Consider the following 18,990-nt stretch of genomic DNA (forward strand, 5'->3'; position numbering starts at 1 on the left):
CACGTGCACGTGTATAGCTGGGCCGCAGGGAGCAGCACACGGGGCAGTCGCAGTAAAACAGGAGAACTTTATGGGGTGGAGTGTCGGAGGGGCGCAAGAACACTAGTGAGGCCCTCCTGGGACCCCGGGCAGTGCCCCGGGCCCCTGCTGCCCAGCGGGACGCTGCGCCCAGGTGCCGGCCAGGCCTCTCCCGGGAGAAGGACCCCGCTGCCCGGCGGGCTGGGCGGCGCCGCCCCTGTAAACTGCCGCAGTCCCAAGGCCGCAGTCCCATCCCTGAGAAGCGCTGGGGCTGGCTGCCCGCAGAGCCCCGCCAGCTGCCCACTGTCCCTCTGTCCCTGCCTAGAGCTCCTCGTAGTCGCCGCCACCGCGGAGCTGGCTGGCCGCGGCCCCGCCGCCCAGGAAGGCCTCCAGCTCGTCCAGTGCAGTCTTCTGGCTGCGTGGCCGCCGCCGCCGCCTCTCGTCCTTGTCCTTGTCCTTGTCTTTCTTGTGCTTGCTCTTTTTCTTGGTGGTCTTCTCTTCCTCCTGGGACATGGGGATGGTCATGGCGAGGGGGGTGGGGTGGGGGAGGGGCAGGAGCCCTGGCCACCCCACTAGGCCCTGGAGGTACCTCTCTGTCCTTCTTCTTCTTCTTCCTCTTCTCCTCCCTGGGGGGGGCTCGGCCCTCCTTATCTGCACAGAAGGGAGCCCTCAGCGCTGGGGAAGGGGGTGCCCAGCTGGGGGGGTGTGGGGGGCTGGCTACCTTCCTCGCTGCTCTCCTTGGGGGCTGCTGCCTCCAGGCCCAGCCCGAAGAGGTCAGAGCTGCTCTTCGGCCGGAAGGTGGGGCCTGGGGGCTTGGGAGGCGGTGGGGGCTGGGCAGGGTGGCTGTCCTCAGGGTCCTCGTCAGACACGTCCGAGGGGTCCTCTCGCACCGGAAACTCGCCCTGGGGGAGCAGCAGGTGCGGTTGCCACGGTGTGGGCCCCACCAGGGAGGTCCAGCTCCGGAGCCTCGTGGGTGGCCTGGGCCCTCACCACGCTCCGCTGGGCCTCCGAGTCGCTCTCGAAGTCGGGGTCGTCCATGACGAAGGACAGCATCTGAGCGGCGATGGGCCCCTCGGGGTCACTTTCGGATGACACGGCCGGCTCATCTGGGCCCTCCACTGGGGGCCCCGTGGTCCTGGGGGCCGTGACCCGGGGTGGCCTCGAGGCCTTCATGGGGGCCCTTCAGGGACGAGGCGGCTCAGGGAGCTGTCCACTCCCCCGGGAGCACGCACCCCCTCCCGCACCCTCAATACCGTTTGGTCTCTGGCTCTGAACTCCTCTGGGGGGCCAGGACCGCGGGGCGCAGGGCCTCCGGCGCTTCCTCCTGGCTGGGCACGGGGCCCACGGGCAGGGGGGGCTCGCTGCAAGGCTGGTCCTCCAGGTCCACGTCGTCCTGGAAGCCCGCCACCATGGGGTTCCCTCCTGGGGCTGCCTCGTCGCTGCTGGAGGGGGCGGGGAGTCAGTGCTGGATACCAGAGACGGGTGGGCAGCTGGCCAGATGGCCCAGCACGCGTGTCCGCTGCAGGGAAGGCCATACCTGTCACTGTCCGCTGCAGCGGCTCCAGCTGGCCTGTCCTTCGGGGGGCCCGTGTCTTCCAGGAAGTGGTGGTCGAGGCCATCTTCGGGAATGAAGTCCTCCACGTTTTGGACCTTGGCTGGGGGCTCTGTGGCCAGGGCTGGCTCTGCGGACAGCACCGACTGGCTCAGCAGCCCACCCGAGGAGGAGGAGAGGCAGCTCCAACCCTGGACACTGGGGTCCAGCGAGACCCACCTGGGGGCAGTGGAGCTGCCTCGGCCGCCGAGGAGCTGGTCCCGAACAGCCGGGCGATGATGCCGCGCCGGGCGGGGGGCGCAGGGGCCTCCGAGGGGGGCGGCGGGGCGGGCGCAGCCGCGGGGGCCTGCAGCGGCATGGCTGGGGCAGGCTGGGGTGTGCTAGGGCTGGAGCTGGTGGTGGCTGCGGCACTGGGGGCCGCCACCGGGGACAGGGCGCCAGAGGATGGGCTCTGCCCGTTGGCCGTGAGCGGGGCTGCGTGGCCTCGACTGCGGGCCTCCATCATCTCCAGGAAGCTGCGGGCACAGGCGGGGCGGGGGTGAGGCGTGGCCCTGTGCTGGGGGGGCTGCGAGGACGGGGCCTGTCTGCGGGGGGACAGTGGAGGGGCCTGTGCCCAGACCTGCTGCTCCCCAGCTCTTCCATGCCGGCCCCCGACAGGCTGGAGCTGGCAGCTGCCCGGGGTGGGGCCGCGCATGCAGCCCAGCCCCTGTCCTGTCCCCTTTCCCCTAGGACAGGCCGCAGGAGCCCCCCGTGCTCTGCATGGAGGGGCTCTGGGGGCCCGGCCCCTCCGCCCGCCCCACGCACATGTCGTAGTTCTGCTCCTCCGTCTCCTGCTGCACAGACAGCTCCTCCAGCGTCGCGTCCACGTCCAGCTGGTTGGTCTCCAGCTGCCGCAGCAGCGTCTCCCTCTGCAGGCAGGGGTGCGGGTGGGCGGGCAGCCCGCAGGTCCCAGGCCACCTCCCCGCTGGCTTGGGACAGGATGCCTGTGCCTTGTCCCCCTTCGGCACCAGGCTAGGCGGGTCTGCTGCTGCCACGCCAGGGGGATGGACTGGCTGCTGAGCCAGGCACCACTGCGCCGAGGGAGGGGTAAAAGCCCTCGTCGCCCCCGACAGAGGCTGAGTGCAGCCCACAGCCAACCAGCAGGGTCGGGCCCCGAGCACTGCTGTGTGGCCTCAAATCACAAAGCAAGTGGACACAATGGCCACCGAAAACAAATCCTTGGGGTCTGGCCACCGCACCCCACGTGGTCCTCTGACCCCCCCAGAAGAGATGCCGGGTGCAGAGACCAGAGTGACCCCGGGCACAAGAATAAAGCAAAACCAGGAGCGGCTGGAGCGGATGGGAAGTGACGCCAGCAGGTCCAGGCACTCGCCCGCGTGTGGTGCCCTGCCCCACGAGGAGTGCTCTCTGAGCAGAGCCAGCACTGAGCCGCTGCCTCGAGTCTCACCTGGAGCTGCAGGAAAGGAATGTTGAAGAACTTATGCAGGTACTTGAGGCCGAAACTGTTCTTCATGGAGGACTCGGCGTAGCGGAAGTAGGAAGCGCCCGGGGGTCTGTGCAGAAGGAGCCACGGTTGAGGCCGGGGTGAGGGAGGGCCAAGCCAGGCTGGGGAGGCGGTGCCCACCTGTCCAGGCTGTCGATGAAGTGGCGGACGTCGTCGGGCAGGATGACGCGGTGTGCGCCCATGTCGCGGTAGTTGCCCAGCACGCACACGGGCACGTGCGGCGGCACCTTGGGCAGCTCCCGCATGATGTAGCTGAAGGTCCTGCAGCGCGTGGGCAGACCTGGGGCTCAGCTGGCCCTGGCACAGCACGGCCGCACCACACTCCCGGCTGTCCTCAGGCGGGCCCTGTGCCCAGCCCCACCCTCCCCGACCCCGGGACTCCCTGCAGCCCCGGGGACGTGGCCCCTACCACTGCTTCGTTATGTCGAACATCATCACCACCCCGTTGCAGTTCTTGTACACGTCCAGGAACTCGGCGTCCAGGGCCATCTCGGACTCCGCCTAGGGAGGGGAGACACTCAGCAGGGGCCCCACTCTCGGGAACACTGCCCAGAGCGGGAGAGGCTGGTGGCTGAGCCTGTGCCAGCCCCCACAGGGCCGCCAGGGGGCGGGAACCACGGGTGTCACCTTGCGCCCCCCTCACCTCCTGGGGGTCGTTCTCCATCTTCAGGCCATCGCTGCGCTTCTTGCTTTTTCCTGATTAGTGAACAGCAAAGCTGCCGCTGAGGGGCCCAGCCCCCGCCCTGCAGCCCACCGCGCCCGCTGACCCGGGAGGCCTGGGAGACCACTCACCCTTGTCCACCACGTCCCAGACCTCCACCTTCACGATGTCGTCGGTGGCTGAAGTGGGGAACACCAAGGTCAGCCTCTTCCCAGCCGGGGGGCAGCCGCGCGGGGCGTCAGCTGTTCCGATGGCTCAGCGGGTCCCGACACCTACCGACCCTGTTGGCGGAGCCCGCAGTGGCGCCCGGGGCAGCCGCCGCAGGTCGGCAGAGTGGGCGGCCCACACTGCCCATCGCTCTGGGCCCGGAGGCCCCAGGGCTGCCGCCGGCCTGCTCGGGTTGGGGGGAAGGTGCAGCCCAGAGACGTGCCGGCCTCCAGGGGCTGTCCAACCCAGGCCCTGGGAGCCGAGCAGCCGCCTCCAGGGCTCCTGCACACCTGCTGTCTCCATGGCAACGCCTCAGGGGCATCTTGGGGCGCCCCCTCCGTGCCCACCCTCACAGCTTCCGGGCTTGGGGACCCGGACCTCCCGTGGGCCCCCTGCAGCCCCCCGCTCACTCTTGTAGCTCCAGTGGATGCTGGTGACGCGGATCTCCTGCGTGGGGATGTACTCCTCCACGAACGCCTGGCCCTGCAGCCGGTGCCACAGCGCCGTCTTGCCGGTGTTCCTGTCCCCTCGGATCACGATCTTCACTGGGGGGGAAGGGCTGTCAGGCACGCCCTGGGCACAGGGTCCCCACTGCCCTCCCGGTGGCCCGGGGCTCATTGGGACAGTGTGGACTGGACCTGGGGTCCTGCTGGCTGCCCTCACTCCACTCTGGCTGACACGCACCTCAGGGACCCAACTCGGGCCTCCCTGACTCCAGCCAGGGTGCTCCATCTCCAGGGCCCAGTCTGCGGCCCAGCCGACCCCTAGATTGCTGCCTTGCCTGGGCTTTCTCTGGTTTGGGGGCTGCGCTGGGTGGTGCAGGGTCTGGCAGGGCTGAGCAGAGCCCAGGGCGCCCCCCACTCGCCACAGGGAACCCAGGCACGCAACAGGCTCCTGTGCTCCACGGCATGGTCCCCACTGCACCAGGCCCCACACGCGAGGGCTCACTCCTGAGCACAGCGCCAGGAGCATCCCTGAGTATTGCCAGGTGGGGCCCAGCCCCCGCAGAAAAGAGCAAAATTCAGAAAACTAGAATTTGATAAAAACAACATACTTTCTTGTTTTGGTTTGGGGCCACACTTGGCGGTGCTCAGGGGTCACTCCTGGCGGGCTGGGACTCAGCCTGGGGACAAGGTCAGCACCTTCCTTGCTACTGTCCCAGCCTTACAACACAAGGCAGAAAAATCAGAAGCTGAGTGCAGAGCCCCCCAATACGTACTCTCCAATACAAACTCGGAGTGCCGTGAAGGGGCCTGGGGGCTAGCCTGGGCTTGGGCACCTGTGCTGGCACTGGACTGTCAGCATGTGCCGAGTCTCCGGGGCAGTCCCCTGGAATGTCCTGGTGACGGGGGTGGGGGGCTCTCAGCACTCCCCGGTGGCCCCGGTCATTAGCACTGGCAGTGCTGTCCGCAGGCGTGCAGGCCTGCCTCAGTGAACTGTTCACCGCCTTCCTGGTGTCCGGCCCGTCCTCCCTTCCCTGGAGCCTCCCCCAGACCACACTGGCCTGGCACCCCGGTGACAAGGCAGGGGCTCTGCTGCTGCTCCAGAACTGCCAGGGCCTTCTGGTTCCGCAAGGGTCCAGCGGAACCTGCCTCCCCCGTGGGCCAGAGCGGCGGCACAGCGGGGGGATAATGCCGTGCACACAGCTGACCCAGGTTCTGTCCCCAGCACCAAATAAGGGCCCGAGTCCGTCCAGGAGTGATCCCGAGCACCTGCGGGTGTGAGCCCAGAACAGAGAAGCTGCTCCCCGAGGCATCAAGGGCCCTCGCGGCCGCTCGCTGCAGCTGCTCCAGGAGACCCCGGAGTTACTGTGCCGACCCCAGCAACCCCGTCACCATGGGGGTCGCACTCCCTCCAGCCCAATCGCTAACTGTAGGGGCGCGAACGCCCTGTGCCCCGTGGGCCTCCTCCGGGTCCCTTCCTGCGGATCTGAGAGCCACCCGCATATTCCCGAGTGCCCACAGGGTGGCGTCTCTGCCCCCTCCCTCTCCCGCCTCTCCGCCCTCCCCGGCTCTGTGCCGTCTGCTCCAGGGCTGGCCCCAAGCAGCCTGCCCCCTCTGCTCCAGGGACGGCTGGCTCCCTTCCCGTCCTCCTCAAGAGCTGCCACGCAGAGCTGACAGTCAGAACGCGTTTCACCTGGCAATATTTCCCTCCCTGACAGCCGTGATTCTCGTGGACAAGCCGTCAGGTTTTCCCAGTTGCCCGATACCAGTTTCTCGGCCCCTCGTCCTGCCCCCAGGGCTGGCTCCAGGGCGCCCACAGTCTCCTGAGCGAGTCCCCGGCACCACTCCCGGGGGTCCTTGTCTCACTCCACAGGCTCCCTCGGGACTCTTCCCTGCCCCCGCCGCCCCGAGGGCGAGTGCCACCCTGCCCACACCAACCCTGGCAGCACTGCAGGGGCCCACTCGGAGCAGGTGTGGGTGAGCGCCCCCTGCCGGAGACATGGGAAACGCACGTCCACAGATCCGCACACCCGGCGATCCACAGGGGTTACTCCTGGCTCTACACTCAGGAATCACTCCTGGCAGTGCTCGGGGGACCCTATGGGATGCTGGGAATTGAACCTGGGTCGGCCGCGTGCAAGGCAAACGCCCTCCCCGCTGTGCTATCGCTCCAGCCCCCAGCCCGTTTTGTTTTTCATTTGCACTTTTCAAGCAGCCCTTGCAGGAGGCACCTCTGGCCAGCACTCAGGTTTATGCACAGAGGAACTGAAGGTGTCTGCCTCACCTGCAGCCGACCTGGGTTCGATCCCCGGTACCCCATATGGTCCGAGCCCACTGGGTGACCCCAGAGCACCCAGTGCTGGTGGACTTACTCCTAGCAGGGCTCGGGGACCATATGGGGTGCTGGGGATCGGACACCTGCCCTGCCCAGCTGCTATACTATCGCTCCGGAAACCTACTGCCGCTGGACATTGAGGTCCCTGCCGCCCACACCTGCTGCTGATTTCTTGGGTTTCCCAACCGTGGCACTGAGTGATGGTGGGGGTCCAGGTCTGAGCCCGCAGCTGCCCATGCACGGTCCCATGTGGCCACAGGTGCACGGAGGGCCCTCGGCAGGCGCCCGGTGCTCCCTCGACTCCCGGTTGGCCAAGAAGTGTTGGTCGGGCCAGAGCGACAGGAGAGGGGGGAAGGGCCCCAGAGTGCTGCCTTGGCACGCTACGCCTCAACCCCGGCACCGGCAATCTCGGTTCCTCCGCACCCTGGCGAGGACCAGGCCAGAGACCAGGGTCAGCGGATACAGGACAAGCCTAACCCCTGGGTTGTCCCTCCAGAACCCCCTATTAATACTCTTACTACCTGGTATTAAGAGTAACTTTTAGGATACTGGTGGAGGGACGGGCTCCCGAACACTGCATGAGGAAAAAACAAGCACGAAATGTTTGAATCTGTAACTGTATCCTCACTGTGACTCACTAATTTAAATAAATAAATAAAAATTAAAGGAATAATAAAAGTTATTATAGAAAAAAAAAAGAGTAACTTTTATTCTTAAAACCTGCGCTGTTGGGCTGAAGTAATAGCACAGCGGGGAGGGCGTCTGCCTTCACTCGGCCGACCAGGGTTCAGGTCCCAGCATCCCATATGGTCCCCTGAGCACCGCCAGGGGGAATTCCTGAGTGCAGAGCCAGGAGTAACCCAAAAAGAAAAAAAAAAAACCTGCGCTGTGCCGTCCCGGCCCATCGCACCAGGCCTGTCCTCTCGCCACCGGCTTCCCAGACGCCGCTGACCGTCACAGACCTCACCCACACTGCAGCTCAGTTCGGTGCGGAGCTGGCCCTCTCCCAAACAGCATGGCACCAGGACATGACTCAAAGGACCATCCACGTGTTGTGCTTTGCACGCAGGAGGCCCGGCTTTGGCCCGAGCACCATGCCAGGAGCGCCACTGGACACTGCCAGGTGTGGGCCAAAACCCGGAGGAAAGACCGAAACCCACGCCTGTCTCTCTCCTCTCTAGTGTCTCCTTCCTCTGCTGTCTGGGTTTGCTCCTCGTCAGGCCAGCGAGCGCCCAAGGACAGGGTGGCAGATCATGAACGGAAGGAACTTTTCCAGTCCCTGACGATTTCTTCCTGACCCATAAATTATTCAGAGGAGCTTAAGCCCGAGGAAACGGCTGCTTGTCCCCTCCTGGCCCTGCAGCTCTGATTTCACCACCTACGTGACCACCAGGGACGTGTGCCCGGGGATTTGCACACCGGAGGGACAGCACAGGGCTGGCAGGGGGCTGGGTGCAGCTGGCTTTTCCCGAAGACGTCACACTGGCCCTCTGCCTGTGTGCCCGCCACCACAGGCGCACCCAACACTGCGCTGGACAGGGAAGGGCGAGGAAAAGGCCCCCTGCACCCCCACCCTGCACTGCTCCCTCACCCGGGGCCCCTGCAGCAGGGTCACTCCTGGTTCTCAATCAGGGATCATTTCGGGGGGGGGGGCCAGGGGGACCATATGTGGTGCCGGGGACGGACGTGGTGTCCGTGCAAGGTAAGCGCCTTCCCTGCTGTGCCGGGCACGGGGGTCCTGGAGCTCGGGCTGTTTTGTGACCACCAAGGCCACAAGGGGGGATGCTTCCACCCTCGCCCGCGGAGCTCCGCGGAGCTGGCCCCGGGCCAATTTCCCTGATTCCGACGATGGAAATGGAACGCTTCTTTTTCTCTTGAACTAAATTCACCCCTTTCAACATCTGAGATGTGCAGGCAGGTTAAGGAGCGGTGGGGACGCAGGCTGAGCGACCGGGGCTCGAGTCCAGAAGCACCTGCGCCCTGGCCACTGGGGGAAGCAGGGGGCTCACCCAGCAGTGGTGTTTGAACTGTCAGCCCTGGGCACCCTCATCAACTCTTGAAGAACCTCCCCTCCCCCGTGGGGAGACTGAAGGGCTACATCCAGCAGTGCTCAGGGGACCATATGGGATGCCAAGGATCAGACCTGCGTCAGCCACGTGCAGGACAAATGCTCCACCTGCTGTACCATCGCCCTGGCCCCAACCCCACAGCTTCGTAAGGCTTCACTTATGGAACCAGTAATAACACGCTCTCGGCTTTCTCTGGTCCGGAGCTGCTCCCGGGACAGCACGTGCCCACCGCGCGGGCTTAGGGCCCCCGGCCGGCGCACTCGGGAAACAGCCTCTCCCGGAGCTAGACACTCGCACGGATCTCCGAGGGGCCGGGCCCCGCGGCAGCCCCCCGCCAGCCGCTCCCGCCTGGACCCCGCTGGCCCGCACTCCAGGTGTCCCCTGTGCTTGCTGTGAAAACCCGCAGTGGACAGAGCGCAGGCGTGGGCGCGAGCCTCTTCCCCACCGGCCTCGGCTCCATCCCAGCCCGAGTCGGGCCAGAAGTGCTCCCTGAGCACCGCCGGGCCTGGCGAGGCCCAGACGGGACAGGCGCAGCCCGCCCTGACCAGCGCGCTGCCCGCGTGGGCCCGAGCCCGCCGGGGACGCCCACTGCCCGGCCGCTCTCCTGGGACGGGGGCTGCGGGGCCTGCCGCCCACCTCGCCCCGAAGGGCGGAGCCTGCGCCCCACGTGGCGCGCCGGGAGCCGCCCGACCGCGACCCGGGCGGGGCGCGGGGCCGGGGTCGGCGGGAGGGCGGGGCCGGGGTCAGGGGGCGGCGGGGCGCGTCACTGGGCGGGCGGGCGGCGCGGGCACTCACTGTTGTACTGCACGCCCTTGGCGAAGCGCCGCTGCAGCGCCTGGTTCATGGACTGCAGCCCGGCGGGGATGTGCTTGTCGCGCCCGGGCGCCGGCTCCGACCCCACCAGCTTCTTGAGCGCCGAGAACATCGTCCCGCCCGGGGGGGCCGCGCGGCCCGCGAGCTCAGCGGCGGCGGAGGCGGCGCGGCGGCGCGGCGCGCACCATGTCCCGGCGGCCGAGCGCCCGCCCGAGAGGCCTCAGCCGCGGCGGCTCCGCTTCCCGCTCGGCAGCGCCGCCATCTCGGCGCCGACTCGGCGGGGCGGGCGCGGCGCGCGGGTACGGGCCGCCGCGAGGGTCACGCGCGGGGCGGGGCTACGGGCCGCCGCCAGGGTCGGGCGCGGGGCGGGGCTACGGGCCGCCGCGAGGGTCACGCGCGGGGCGGGGCTACGGGCCGCCGCCAGGGTCACGTGCGGGGCGGGGCTACGGGCCGCCGCCAGAGTCGGGCGCGGGGCGGGGCTACGGGCCGCCGCCAGAGTCGCGCGTGCGCGTTGCGCGGCGTCGTGCAGACCCAGGCCCGCCTCTCCCGGGCCGCCCGCGTCTCCCCACCCCAGTTCGCCCGCACAACTTCCTTTGCGATCGAGCCTCTGAGCCGCCAGCCGTCCTGGGAAAACGTTTATTTGGGGGCGGGGGCGGGGAGGTCACCTCCTCTTTTTGGCCCCCCGGAGCCTGCCGCTTATCAGCTCCTGCGCTTGGTTCTTGATCTCGGCCCGCGAGGGCACGTAGCTCTGGTCCGCCTCGCTGAATAAGGTCTCTGGAAGGCAGGGAAAGCGCCTCGCACTTGGCGCTGCCCGTCCCGCGCTGGACGCCGCAGCGGGCACCCGTCGGCCGCTGAGGACCAACACCAGCCCCGGTGCCGCGCCGGGAGCCCGACCCCCTCAGCCCCCAAACGCGCCCAGCCCTGTCTCAGGCACCAGCTCCCGCTTGGCCTCCCAAGGTCACTTCAAATGCAGAGTCCCACGGTGCAGTGGACGTGCCCCCCTCCGTCCCCATTGCCCCACTGTCCCTCCAGCCGCCCTGGAGCCTGGACCTATCATGTCTTCCTCGTCCTCCAGCTCCTTGAAGCGAATCCTGTAGTTGAGTCTCTCCTTCAGCGTGGAGGACTCCAGGGCATCCCTCACCTTGGCACTGATCTGCAGCGGGAGGCAGGGTGAGCTCCGAGGGCGCGGGGCTAGCCGCCCCTCCCCTGCCCGCGGCTACCTCCTCCGTCTTGGTCAGCATCTGTGTCCGGTCGGCCAGCTGCACGAGCCTCTCCTCGCAGTACGCCAGCTTGTCGAACATGCCCAGCGGCTTCGGGGGCAGCCCTGCTTTCTGCGGCCGGGCAGGATCCCGTCTGCCCGCTGCGCTCTTCCCGGGGCCCTGAGCGGGGCCCTCCCCGGCCTGGCCCCCCGGGGACTCGCACCTGGGCTTCAGGCGGCGTGGCGCCGATCAGCCGGAAGTAGAGGTTGTTGACACCCATCTCCACGGTCAGCAGCAGCTGCTGGCGCTTGACCATGCTGGCGTGGGCCAGTCGCAGCCGCTCCTGCTCCTCTCTCAGCTTCACCTGGACCCTCCCCTCCGCGGACTTGGAGCTGCAGAGACACCAGAGCGGGACGTGAGCGGGGCGCCAGCGCGCAGGAGAGGCTCCGCTCCTCTGCACGCCCCCCAGGGTGCAGTCGGGGTCCCTGGGCACCTGACCAAGGAGGGGCCTTGGCGGAACTTCAGCGCCAGCTCCTCCAGCTCCAGCTGCTGCTCCAGGGCCTGCAGCTGCGCCTGCCGCTCGGCGCACTCCCTCATCTGCTCCTCCAGGCTCTCCTCCGTGCTCTTCTGCGCCTGGAAGCGGCCGGTGATGTCCTGGGGACAGTGGCAGGCGTGATGCCTCGTAGGCCCTGCTCCCGGCTCAGCAGCCGGCACCGCGGCAGCTTGGCCGGGCCGGGTGGGGGCTGGCAGGGGAAGGGGCTGGCGCCCGTACCCAGAGGTGTGAGCACTGCACGGAGCTCTTGACCTGCTCCACCAGCTTCCTCACGGAGCTCTGGTCCTGGTCGTCCACCATGCTGGGCTCTCTGCTCCTCACTGGCAGGGCAGAGGGAGCACGGGCAGCGTGCGGGGCTCGGGCACCTGGCCCGGGGCGGGAGGGCCGGGGCGGCGGGGCCCACTCACCCCGCAGGCTGCTGCCGCTCAGCAGGCTGGAGGCGAAGTGTCTGTCCTGCTGGCCCTAGGCGGAGGGGCGCCGTGAGCAGGGCTCGGCCGCGCTGCCCGCTCCAGGGGCCCTGGGCCTACCTGGCGGCGGAGCTTGTCGCTCACGTCCTTGGCACGGAGCCTGTCGTTGAGCCTCTTCTGCTGGCTGAGGCGCTGCTCCCGGGCCCTGCGCTCCGCCATGAACGTTGTCTCCATCTTCTTCATGTTCCTCTGCCGACACGGAGGTGCTGGGGGGCTGGGGCTCCCGTCCGGGGCCCTTGGCACCAGGAGCGGCACCGAGGGCCTGCTCACCCCCACTGGCATCTGCCGGACTCCCGCGCCCTCCCCCAGGTGCCCACTCTGCACTTGGCACCACGTCACGGTTCCCCCACGCCCCCCTCTTCTCCCACTACTGCTCCTCTCCCCCCTGCTCCTCCTGCCCCCTGCTCCTCCTCCCCCTCCTCGTCTCCCACTCCTCCCCCTGCTCCCCCCACTCCTCTTCCCCCTCCTCCCCCCCTTCTCCCACTCCTGCTCCTCCTCCCCCTGCTCCTCTTCCCTCTCCTCCCCTTCTCCCACTCCTGCTCCTCCTCCCCACTGCTCCTCCTCCCCCTCTTCTCCCACTCCTCCCCCTGCTCCCCCCACTCTTCCTCCTCCTCCCCCCTTCTCCCACTCCTGCTCCTCCTCCCACCCTGCTCCTCCTCCCCCTCTTCTCCCACTCCTCCCCCTTCTCCCCCTGCTCCTCCTCCCCTTCCTCCCCCCTTCTCCCCCTCCTGCTCCATCTCCCACCCTGCTCCTCCTCCCCCTCTTCTCCCACCCCCTCCTCTTCTCCCCCTCCTCTCCCTCCTCCCCCTGCTCCTCCTCCCTCTCCTCCCACTCCTGCTCCTCCTCCCCCTGCTCCCCCCACTCCTCTTCCTCCCCCTCCTCTTCTCCCACTCCTCCTCCCCCCACTCTTCTCCCTCCTCCCCTCCTCTACTCCCACTCCTGCTTCTCCTCCCCCCACTCCTCCTCCTCTTCTCCCATTCCTGCCCCTCCCACTCCTCTTCCCCCTCCTCCCACTCCCCTTCTCCCACTCCTACTCCCCCTGCTCCCCCCACTCCTCTTCCTCCTCCTCCCCACTCCTCTTCCTCCTGTTCCTCCCACTCCTCTTCCCCCTCCTCCACCTCTCTCCCTCCTGCTCCTCCCCCTCTCCCTTCTCTTCCCCCTTCTGCTCCTCTCTCCTTCCCCCTCCTCCTCCCCCTGCTCCTCCTTCCCCTCCTCCCCCTCCTTTTCCCCCTCCCCTTCTGGGCCTTGCCCCACAGCATGGTCTTCCTGCTTCCACATCTGAGCTGTCACCAGACCCCAGGCAGGGACCCTCAATGGCTTCCTGGCTGTGTCCCCTTTCGTCCACCATACTGCTCCATGCCCTTCTGCGTTGTCCAAGGCTTGATCCTCTGCACCTGTCGGCCCAGCTCCTCCTGTTGCTCGCTCCACAGTGCCCCAGCCTGGGCAGTCACCCTTCCTCCTGCAGGGGTCCCCTGCCCCACCTCTGGCCTGCCCAGTGCCTTGGGGGGCGGTCTCCGGGGCCTGGGCACAGAGTCGGAGTGACGGGGCCTGTTCCGGCCGAGGTGGGTGAGCGGCAGGGCCCTGCTCGCCCAGCTCACCTTCACCCCCTCTGTGATCTTTATGGCCTCTTGGGACATGGCCGTCATGTCTGTCAGCTCCAGGCAATAGTCGGTCACGTTCCTCTGCAGCCTGTCCAGCAGCGTGGGGTACCCGCACAGCATCTGCGGCGGGAGCAGGTGCTGCCCGGACTGCCACGGCCCCTCCCAGCTTGGCTTTCTTTTGGGGGGGTGGTGTTGTTCGTGTTGTGTGGGGCCGGCGGTGCTGAGCGCTCACTTGTGGCTCTGCACTCAGCGATCACTTCTTGGGGGCTCAGGGGACCCCGTGCGGTGCTGGGCAGGGAACCCGGGCTGCCCAGTGCCAGGCAAGCGCATCCCCATTCCCCATTCCTGCCTCTCTGCCCGGCTCGGTCCTGTGACCCTGCGGCGGCCCGTGCTGCCTCCTTCGCCCCCCAGGCTGGGTGAGCCCCAGGACCTGGCGGGTGTGTCCGGGAGCGCAGGCTCAGCCGGCCTGAAGCAAGGGAAAAGGGGGGGACTGCGGCTGTGGTGGTCGCCCTGCGGGGGCTCAGAGCCTGGCCGGGCGGCCCGGGGGCGGCCGAGCCGGGGAGCACGTGCCCGGGCCGCGCGCACGGCGGGCTGAGCCCGGCGAGGAAGGTTCCGGAAGGGGGGCGCGGCGCGGCGCGCTCACCCGCCGCAGGTGCTCGCGCAGGCGCTCGTAGAGCAGGCGGACGTGCCGCGTGGCCGCGATCAGCGTCAGCTTCTTCTCGATGCTGTTCTCCAGCTGGCGGATGACCTGCGGGGCGGCAGGCTGAGCGCGGGCGGCGCGCGCGCGCGCGGGGAGGGCCGTCCCCGCGCACCTGCCGCTGCCGCTGCGCCTCCCTGGAGCCGGGCCCGCGGCCGCGCGCGCGCGCCAGCTCCCGCCGCAGCCGCTCCAGCGTGCGCGCGCGCCGGCGCGCCAGGTGCAGCAGCGCGTTGTGCGCGTTCACGCGCTCCAGGACGTGCTTGCCGAGCTTCTCCCGCACCGCCTCCACCGTGCTGTGCGACAGCGCCAGCTTCAGCGGCACGTTCCTCCCGCAGGCCTTGGCGACGATCCGCTGGTCCGACTGCGGGACGGCGCTGCTCAGGCGGGCCGGGCCCCCCACCCCCGTGCCAGCCCCGCCGCGGGCCGCAGGCCCCCCCGGGCCAGGGGCCAGAGACGGCTGGCCCCGAAGGCCTGGCCGGTCGGCCGCGCGCGCCCCCGCTCACTTTCTGGGTCAGGGCCCACTCGAGGGCCTGGCGGCGGACATCCCCGTGCAGGGCGGCCAGCGTGGACAGGTTCCGCTCCGTGCTCTCCTTCACCGACTGCAGCTGCAGCGCCCGGCATTGCTCTGCGGGCGGGCAGGCTGCTGGGGGCCCCGGGCAGGCGCAGGGAGGGGGTCGGCCCGGCCCCCGCCGCCCCTGCCCTGCGGCTCACCCTGGAGCCGCGTGATGGTTCTCAGCTCCTGGATCTGCTCCTCCGTGCTGGAGAGCTTGTTCACCTCCATGGGCACTCGGGGCCCTCCGCGGGACCCCCACCGCCACGACTGGCCCCAGAGAACAGATGGTCTGTGGAACGCTGGCCTTTGTGGGCCCGGGGTTCTGAGCACCGGGGGGACGCTGGAACCCCCCACCCCCCGCCCCGCCCCGCCCCACCCCGCCGTGCGCCCCGTCCCAAACAGCAGCTCCAACTGTGGCTTTATTCACGCAGCTGTGCTGGCGCGGCGCTCCTCCTCCTCCTGTCACCCGCCCTTAAGCCCAGCCCCACCTCTGAATGGTCATGTGCTCAGGGCCCAGGGCGGACAGAACTCGGCCCTAACGTGGCCACCACTCACTTTCCTCTATGACCCTTTACACTCTATTTTTGGCTTTTTTGGGTGTCACCCTGCGATGCTCACAGGTTACTCCTAGCGGTGCCTGGGGGACCAGATGGGATGCCAGGGGTTGAACCCGGGCTGGCCGCGTGCAAGGCAAACAGCCTACCCGCAGTACTATCACTCCTGCCTCTCGCTCTGCTTTTCAAGGGAGGTGGCCCAGAGCGATTGTACAGTGGGGAGGGGATGTTCACACAGCAAACCCAAGTTCAAGCCCTGAGCAACCCCGGGTGTGACTCCCTCAAAAGGGAACAGTCCCACTGGCAATGTCCAGGGCCCTTTCTGCTGTCCCGCAGGGGCTGATCCCCCTCCTCCGACCTTCTGCCAGGCCAGAGAGGCGCCAGCCAGTCTCCTCTACATGCCAGTTGCTTTGCTCTTCATGACACACAGGACTGTCCCAAGGGGCAGAAGTGGGTGGTGAGGGCCCGCCCTCCTCCCTTGTCCTGCTTCTGGAGCTGGCGCAGCCCCGGGCACGGGAAGCCTCAGTGGAGCCCGGGCCTGAATGGGCATCCAAGGAGGATGCTGTGCTGTGCTCACAGCTGCTCCATGAGCGCCCTGAAGGCCAGGAGGGCAGGGGCAGTGGGCCTGTGCCCTGGCCGCCCCTGCCGCAGGGTGGTGGCTGGGCCCTGCTTTCCTGTGAACCGCCTTCCGTCCCCTCACCTGGAGGGGGTGAAGTGACTCGATCTGGCAGACAGTTGCTTTTGGGGTGCTGGGCAAGGGGTGTCGGCCCTGTCCCCCCTCCTGGGAGCCTATGTCCACGCTGCAGATGTCCGTCACCAAGCTGCGGAGCAGCCTGAGGCACGGGAACCTCCTGTCCTGGGGTGGAGCCTAGAACCCCTGGGCCTGTCCTCCAGTCCCTCCTACAGGACGGCAGGAGACGTTCGTCAGGAATCTTCCCGCCTGCCTTGGCTTTTGACTAGTGTTTATTAGAATCACCACCCAGTGGCAGGTCACAGGGAGGCCTGCATGCAGTGTCCAGGCACCAGAGCCAGCGGGGGTGTGGCCACCCTGCACACGCACGTGGGCAGCAGCCAAGCCCTCTCAGCTCCGGAACTCGTGTCTTGGCTGCCTGTAGGAAGCCCACCGTCCCCGACCTCGTGGGACCAGGCTCGGAGCTTGCACACCATACTGGGGACACGGGAGGCACCCCTGGGGTGGTGGCGGGCTCTGGGGGCTGTGTGGGAATCCTGGTCCCAGGTCTCCTGAACGCGCTGCGGCTCCCCTAGCCGCGCCGACCTGCAAGAGGAAGATGGGCACCTGTGAGGGAAGGCGAGGCCTAGCCTGCACTGTGTGGCGGGCAGTGATGGGCAGGTGCCGGGTGCGGGTGCTGGGCAGTGATGGGCAGGCCCTGGGTGCGGGGCAGTGTCTGAGGGCCCCTTAGAAGGCCAAGGCCGTCCAGCCCCCACTTCTATGGCCGTGGGCCCCGTGACACCTGCTGGCCAGGTCCCTCACCTGTGTCCCCATCTGCCGGGAGCCGGCCGGTCTCCAGGAAGACCCAGAGGTCACTGCACTTCTGCGACTCCACGCGGGTCACCCAGTAGCTGCCCACCGAGCCTGTGACTGAGGGGGCGGGGCCGGGAGGGGGAAGAGGGCGGTGGGGTGGGATGGGGCGGGACCCCCGCCGACCCCCTCCCAAGGGTCCGCGTGCGTCCCGGGGCCCGGCAGGACGGGGAGGATACCCACCCACGGCCACCAGCACTCGCCAACGGAAGGGGGGCAGGAGCTTCCTCGGGAGGAGGCTCTGCAGGCCGAAGGTCGCGCCGGTGCCTGCGGGGCGGCGGGCGGTCAGCGGCTGCGGGCCCGCTGGGCAGGGGCGGTCCCGGCCCGGCCCGCCTACCTGCCACGAAGGCCGCTAGGCCCCGCACGAAGGCGGCCGACTGGCAGGCGGCGAACTCCCCGAGGCCCTGCGGGAGGCGCGCGCTCAGGGCTGTCCTCGCCGCCGGCCCCGCTGCCCTGGCCACGCTCCGGCCAGACCCGGCCCAACGCCCGCGCTCTGCCCGGGGAGCCGCCCGCCCCGCCCCGCCCCGCCTCCCAGACCGGCTTTCTCACCGGGTGTTTGGCGGCCACGCCGTCGTCCACCCGGGAGAGGCCGAGATTGACCATGACCGCGGACACGCAGGGAGCCGGACTGGGCGAGAGGGGCGGAGCCTGGCGCCTGCGCAGAGGCGGGCTGGGCGAGAGGGCGGGGCCAGCGCTTGCGCCGGAGGCGGGGCCTGAGTGTGGGCGTGGATCGGCAGCGCGCCTGCGCAGAAGTGGCAGTTCAGAGGGGCGGGGCCTAGGTCACCAGGCTTATTGCCAGGTGGACAAAGGTGGAATAAGTGTGGATACCGTTCCAGAGCGATTATACAGCGTGTAGGGCGTTTGCCTTGCACGAGGCCCGCCCGGGTTCGGTCCCTGGCACACCATATAGTTTCCCGAGCTTTCCAGAAATGATCTCTGAGCTCAGAGCCAAGATTAACCCGTGAGCACAGCCGGGTGTGGTCCTCAAACAACTAAAAGGTATGGTTACTATTACTTAAGGTTGAGCCTCTTGAAAACCACGGACTGTGATAAAGCAAAAGATTATTTGGCAAGTTAACTCCAAAACCACTAGTACACCATGCTGGGGGCCAGTTCTGTAGCAGAGCTAGGGTCCCACCACGTTACCCTGGTGTCCCGGGAACACAAGCCAACCTGGAGAGATTCACAAAATGGAGAGCGGGGTGTGCAAGGTACTTGAAAGAAGGCTCTCAGAGGGAGAACTGGGGTGGGAGTACCGGCAGACAACCCTGCAGTGGACTCTTTTTGTTTTGGGTCACACCCGGCGATGCTCAGGGGTTGCTCCTGGCACTGCACTCAAGAATCCCTCCTGGCAGTGCTCAGGGGACCATATGGGATGCCAGGGATCGAACCTGGATTGACTGTGAGCAAGGCAACTACCCTACCTGCTGTCCTATCTCTCCAGACCCCTGCTGTGGAATTTTTGAGTAAGCCTGAGCAAGTTCTCTCTCCAGAAGGTTCCAGAGACCTCTGGGGCTATGGTGCAGGTGCAGGAGGGGATGAACTGTGTGGCTCGAAGGGGCTTTCCAGGTTGGGAGGCCTTGCCTGGACCTAGCAGGGGGGCAGGTGGAGATGTTTTCAAAGCTTTAACCTGGTGGGTTTTTTCTTTTGTGAGAGAGGTGAGGGAGACTGGGCCAACAAGCAGTGCTCAGTGAGCACTCCTGGCAATGCTCGGAACTCTCTGCAGAGCCAGAGATGGAGCCTGGGTCACCCTGAGGAGGGCAAAGTCTTACCCGTTGTGCTGCCTCTCTGCTCCTGCTTGGAAAGAATGACTGTGGGGTGGGGCCGGAGCGATAGCACAGCGGGTAGGGCGTTTGCCTTGCACGCGGCCAGCCCGGGTTCAAATCCCAGCATCCCATATGGTCCCCTGAGCACCGCCAGGAGTAATCCCTGTGCATTGCCAGGTGTGACCCATAAAGCTAAAAAAAAAAAAAAATGACTGTGCGGTAAGTCCTCGCCACAAGTGTTTTGTACGTGGTTCCATGCGAAGGCTTTTAGTTGATCACTGGGCGGGGCAGTGTCCCTGGCAGTTGTAGTCACTCGCTTCTCTCTTCCAGGGGTTGAGGGCCTTTCTGCCACGCTCTACCCACTTTCACTCCAGGAGCACCATGTTGCTGGCCCTCCAGGATGGTGCCCTGTGACTCCTGGGGCCATTCACTGTTCTGTGGTGTCCTGGGGACTGTGG

The 18,990-nt window shown here is 67.6% G+C and overlaps 3 protein-coding genes across 6 annotated transcripts; all 3 read right to left on the reverse strand.

Moving 5' to 3' along the window:
• Positions 1-47: 47 nt before the first annotated feature.
• On the reverse strand, positions 48-9,893 carry RABL6 (RAB, member RAS oncogene family like 6). 2 transcript variants are annotated; one of them, XM_055124100.1, is made up of 15 exons: positions 9,585-9,893; positions 4,353-4,487; positions 3,867-3,914; positions 3,718-3,770; positions 3,484-3,575; positions 3,195-3,335; positions 3,018-3,123; positions 2,375-2,478; positions 1,790-2,085; positions 1,556-1,700; positions 1,272-1,457; positions 1,009-1,198; positions 740-920; positions 608-669; positions 48-522 (listed from the first exon to the last, which is right to left on the reverse strand). In XM_055124100.1, the coding sequence occupies exons 1-15, from the start codon at positions 9,712-9,714 to the stop codon at positions 340-342; spliced, it is 2,052 nt and encodes a 683-aa protein (XP_054980075.1). In that variant the 5' UTR covers positions 9,715-9,893; the 3' UTR covers positions 48-339. The 2 variants fall into 2 exon arrangements, with proteins under 2 accessions (XP_054980075.1, XP_054980074.1); XM_055124099.1 differs by having other exon boundaries at positions 1,272-1,460; positions 9,585-9,891.
• Positions 9,894-9,994: 101 nt separating this feature from the next.
• Positions 9,995-17,445, reverse strand: CCDC183 (coiled-coil domain containing 183). Of its 3 annotated transcripts, XM_055124116.1 has the most exons (14): positions 17,316-17,445; positions 16,950-17,033; positions 14,831-16,502; positions 14,623-14,744; positions 14,235-14,480; positions 14,066-14,170; positions 13,420-13,542; positions 11,882-12,010; positions 11,574-11,807; positions 11,295-11,455; positions 11,025-11,193; positions 10,823-10,933; positions 10,653-10,755; positions 10,227-10,376 (listed from the first exon to the last, which is right to left on the reverse strand). In XM_055124116.1, exons 3-14 carry the CDS (start codon positions 14,898-14,900, stop codon positions 10,264-10,266), a joined length of 1,686 nt encoding a protein of 561 aa, XP_054980091.1. In that variant the 5' UTR covers positions 14,901-16,502; positions 16,950-17,033; positions 17,316-17,445; the 3' UTR covers positions 10,227-10,263. The 3 variants fall into 3 exon arrangements, with proteins under 3 accessions (XP_054980090.1, XP_054980089.1, XP_054980091.1); XM_055124115.1 differs by lacking the exons at positions 13,420-13,542; positions 14,066-14,170; positions 14,235-14,480; ... (2 more) ...; positions 16,950-17,033; positions 17,316-17,445 and having other exon boundaries at positions 9,995-10,376; positions 10,653-10,933; positions 11,574-11,816; positions 11,882-12,181; XM_055124114.1 differs by lacking the exons at positions 13,420-13,542; positions 14,066-14,170; positions 14,235-14,480; ... (2 more) ...; positions 16,950-17,033; positions 17,316-17,445 and having other exon boundaries at positions 9,997-10,376; positions 10,823-11,193; positions 11,574-11,816; positions 11,882-12,181.
• TMEM141 (transmembrane protein 141) lies at positions 16,489-17,369 on the reverse strand. The gene is made up of 5 exons (XM_004613386.1): positions 17,316-17,369; positions 17,104-17,170; positions 16,950-17,033; positions 16,719-16,826; positions 16,489-16,502 (listed from the first exon to the last, which is right to left on the reverse strand). The coding sequence occupies exons 1-5, from the start codon at positions 17,367-17,369 to the stop codon at positions 16,489-16,491; spliced, it is 327 nt and encodes a 108-aa protein (XP_004613443.1).
• Positions 17,446-18,990: the final 1,545 nt, after the last annotated feature.

Source organism: Sorex araneus, chromosome 1, assembly GCF_027595985.1.
Source record: "Sorex araneus isolate mSorAra2 chromosome 1, mSorAra2.pri, whole genome shotgun sequence".
Taxonomy (NCBI): Eukaryota; Metazoa; Chordata; class Mammalia; order Eulipotyphla; family Soricidae; genus Sorex; species Sorex araneus.

Bases quoted from the DNA above. Each gene is read 5' to 3' on its own strand.
- RABL6 (XM_055124099.1), bottom strand. From the start codon at position 9,714: ATGTTCTCGGCGCTCAAGAAGCTGGTGGGGTCGGAGCCGGCGCCCGGG. The intron at 1,701-1,789 runs GTGGGTCTCGCT...TGCTGTCCGCAG, and splicing joins GGCAGCTCCACTGCCCCCAG to AGCCAGCCCTGGCCACAGAG. The intron at 670-739 runs GTAGCCAGCCCC...CCTTCTGTGCAG, and splicing joins CAAGGAGAGCAGCGAGGAAG to ATAAGGAGGGCCGAGCCCCC.
- CCDC183 (XM_055124116.1), bottom strand. From the start codon at position 14,900: ATGGAGGTGAACAAGCTCTCCAGCACGGAGGAGCAGATCCAGGAGCTG. The intron at 11,456-11,573 runs GTACGGGCGCCA...CACTGTCCCCAG, and splicing joins TGCAGTGCTCACACCTCTGG to GACATCACCGGCCGCTTCCA. The intron at 10,934-11,024 runs GTGCGAGTCCCC...GCCCGGCCGCAG, and splicing joins CCACGCCGCCTGAAGCCCAG to AAAGCAGGGCTGCCCCCGAA.
- TMEM141 (XM_004613386.1), bottom strand. From the start codon at position 17,369: ATGGTCAATCTCGGCCTCTCCCGGGTGGACGACGGCGTGGCCGCCAAA. The intron at 17,171-17,315 runs GTGAGAAAGCCG...CGCCTCCCGCAG, and splicing joins GCGTGGCCGCCAAACACCCG to GGCCTCGGGGAGTTCGCCGC. The intron at 16,827-16,949 runs GTGGGTATCCTC...CCGCCCCCTCAG, and splicing joins GCGAGTGCTGGTGGCCGTGG to TCACAGGCTCGGTGGGCAGC.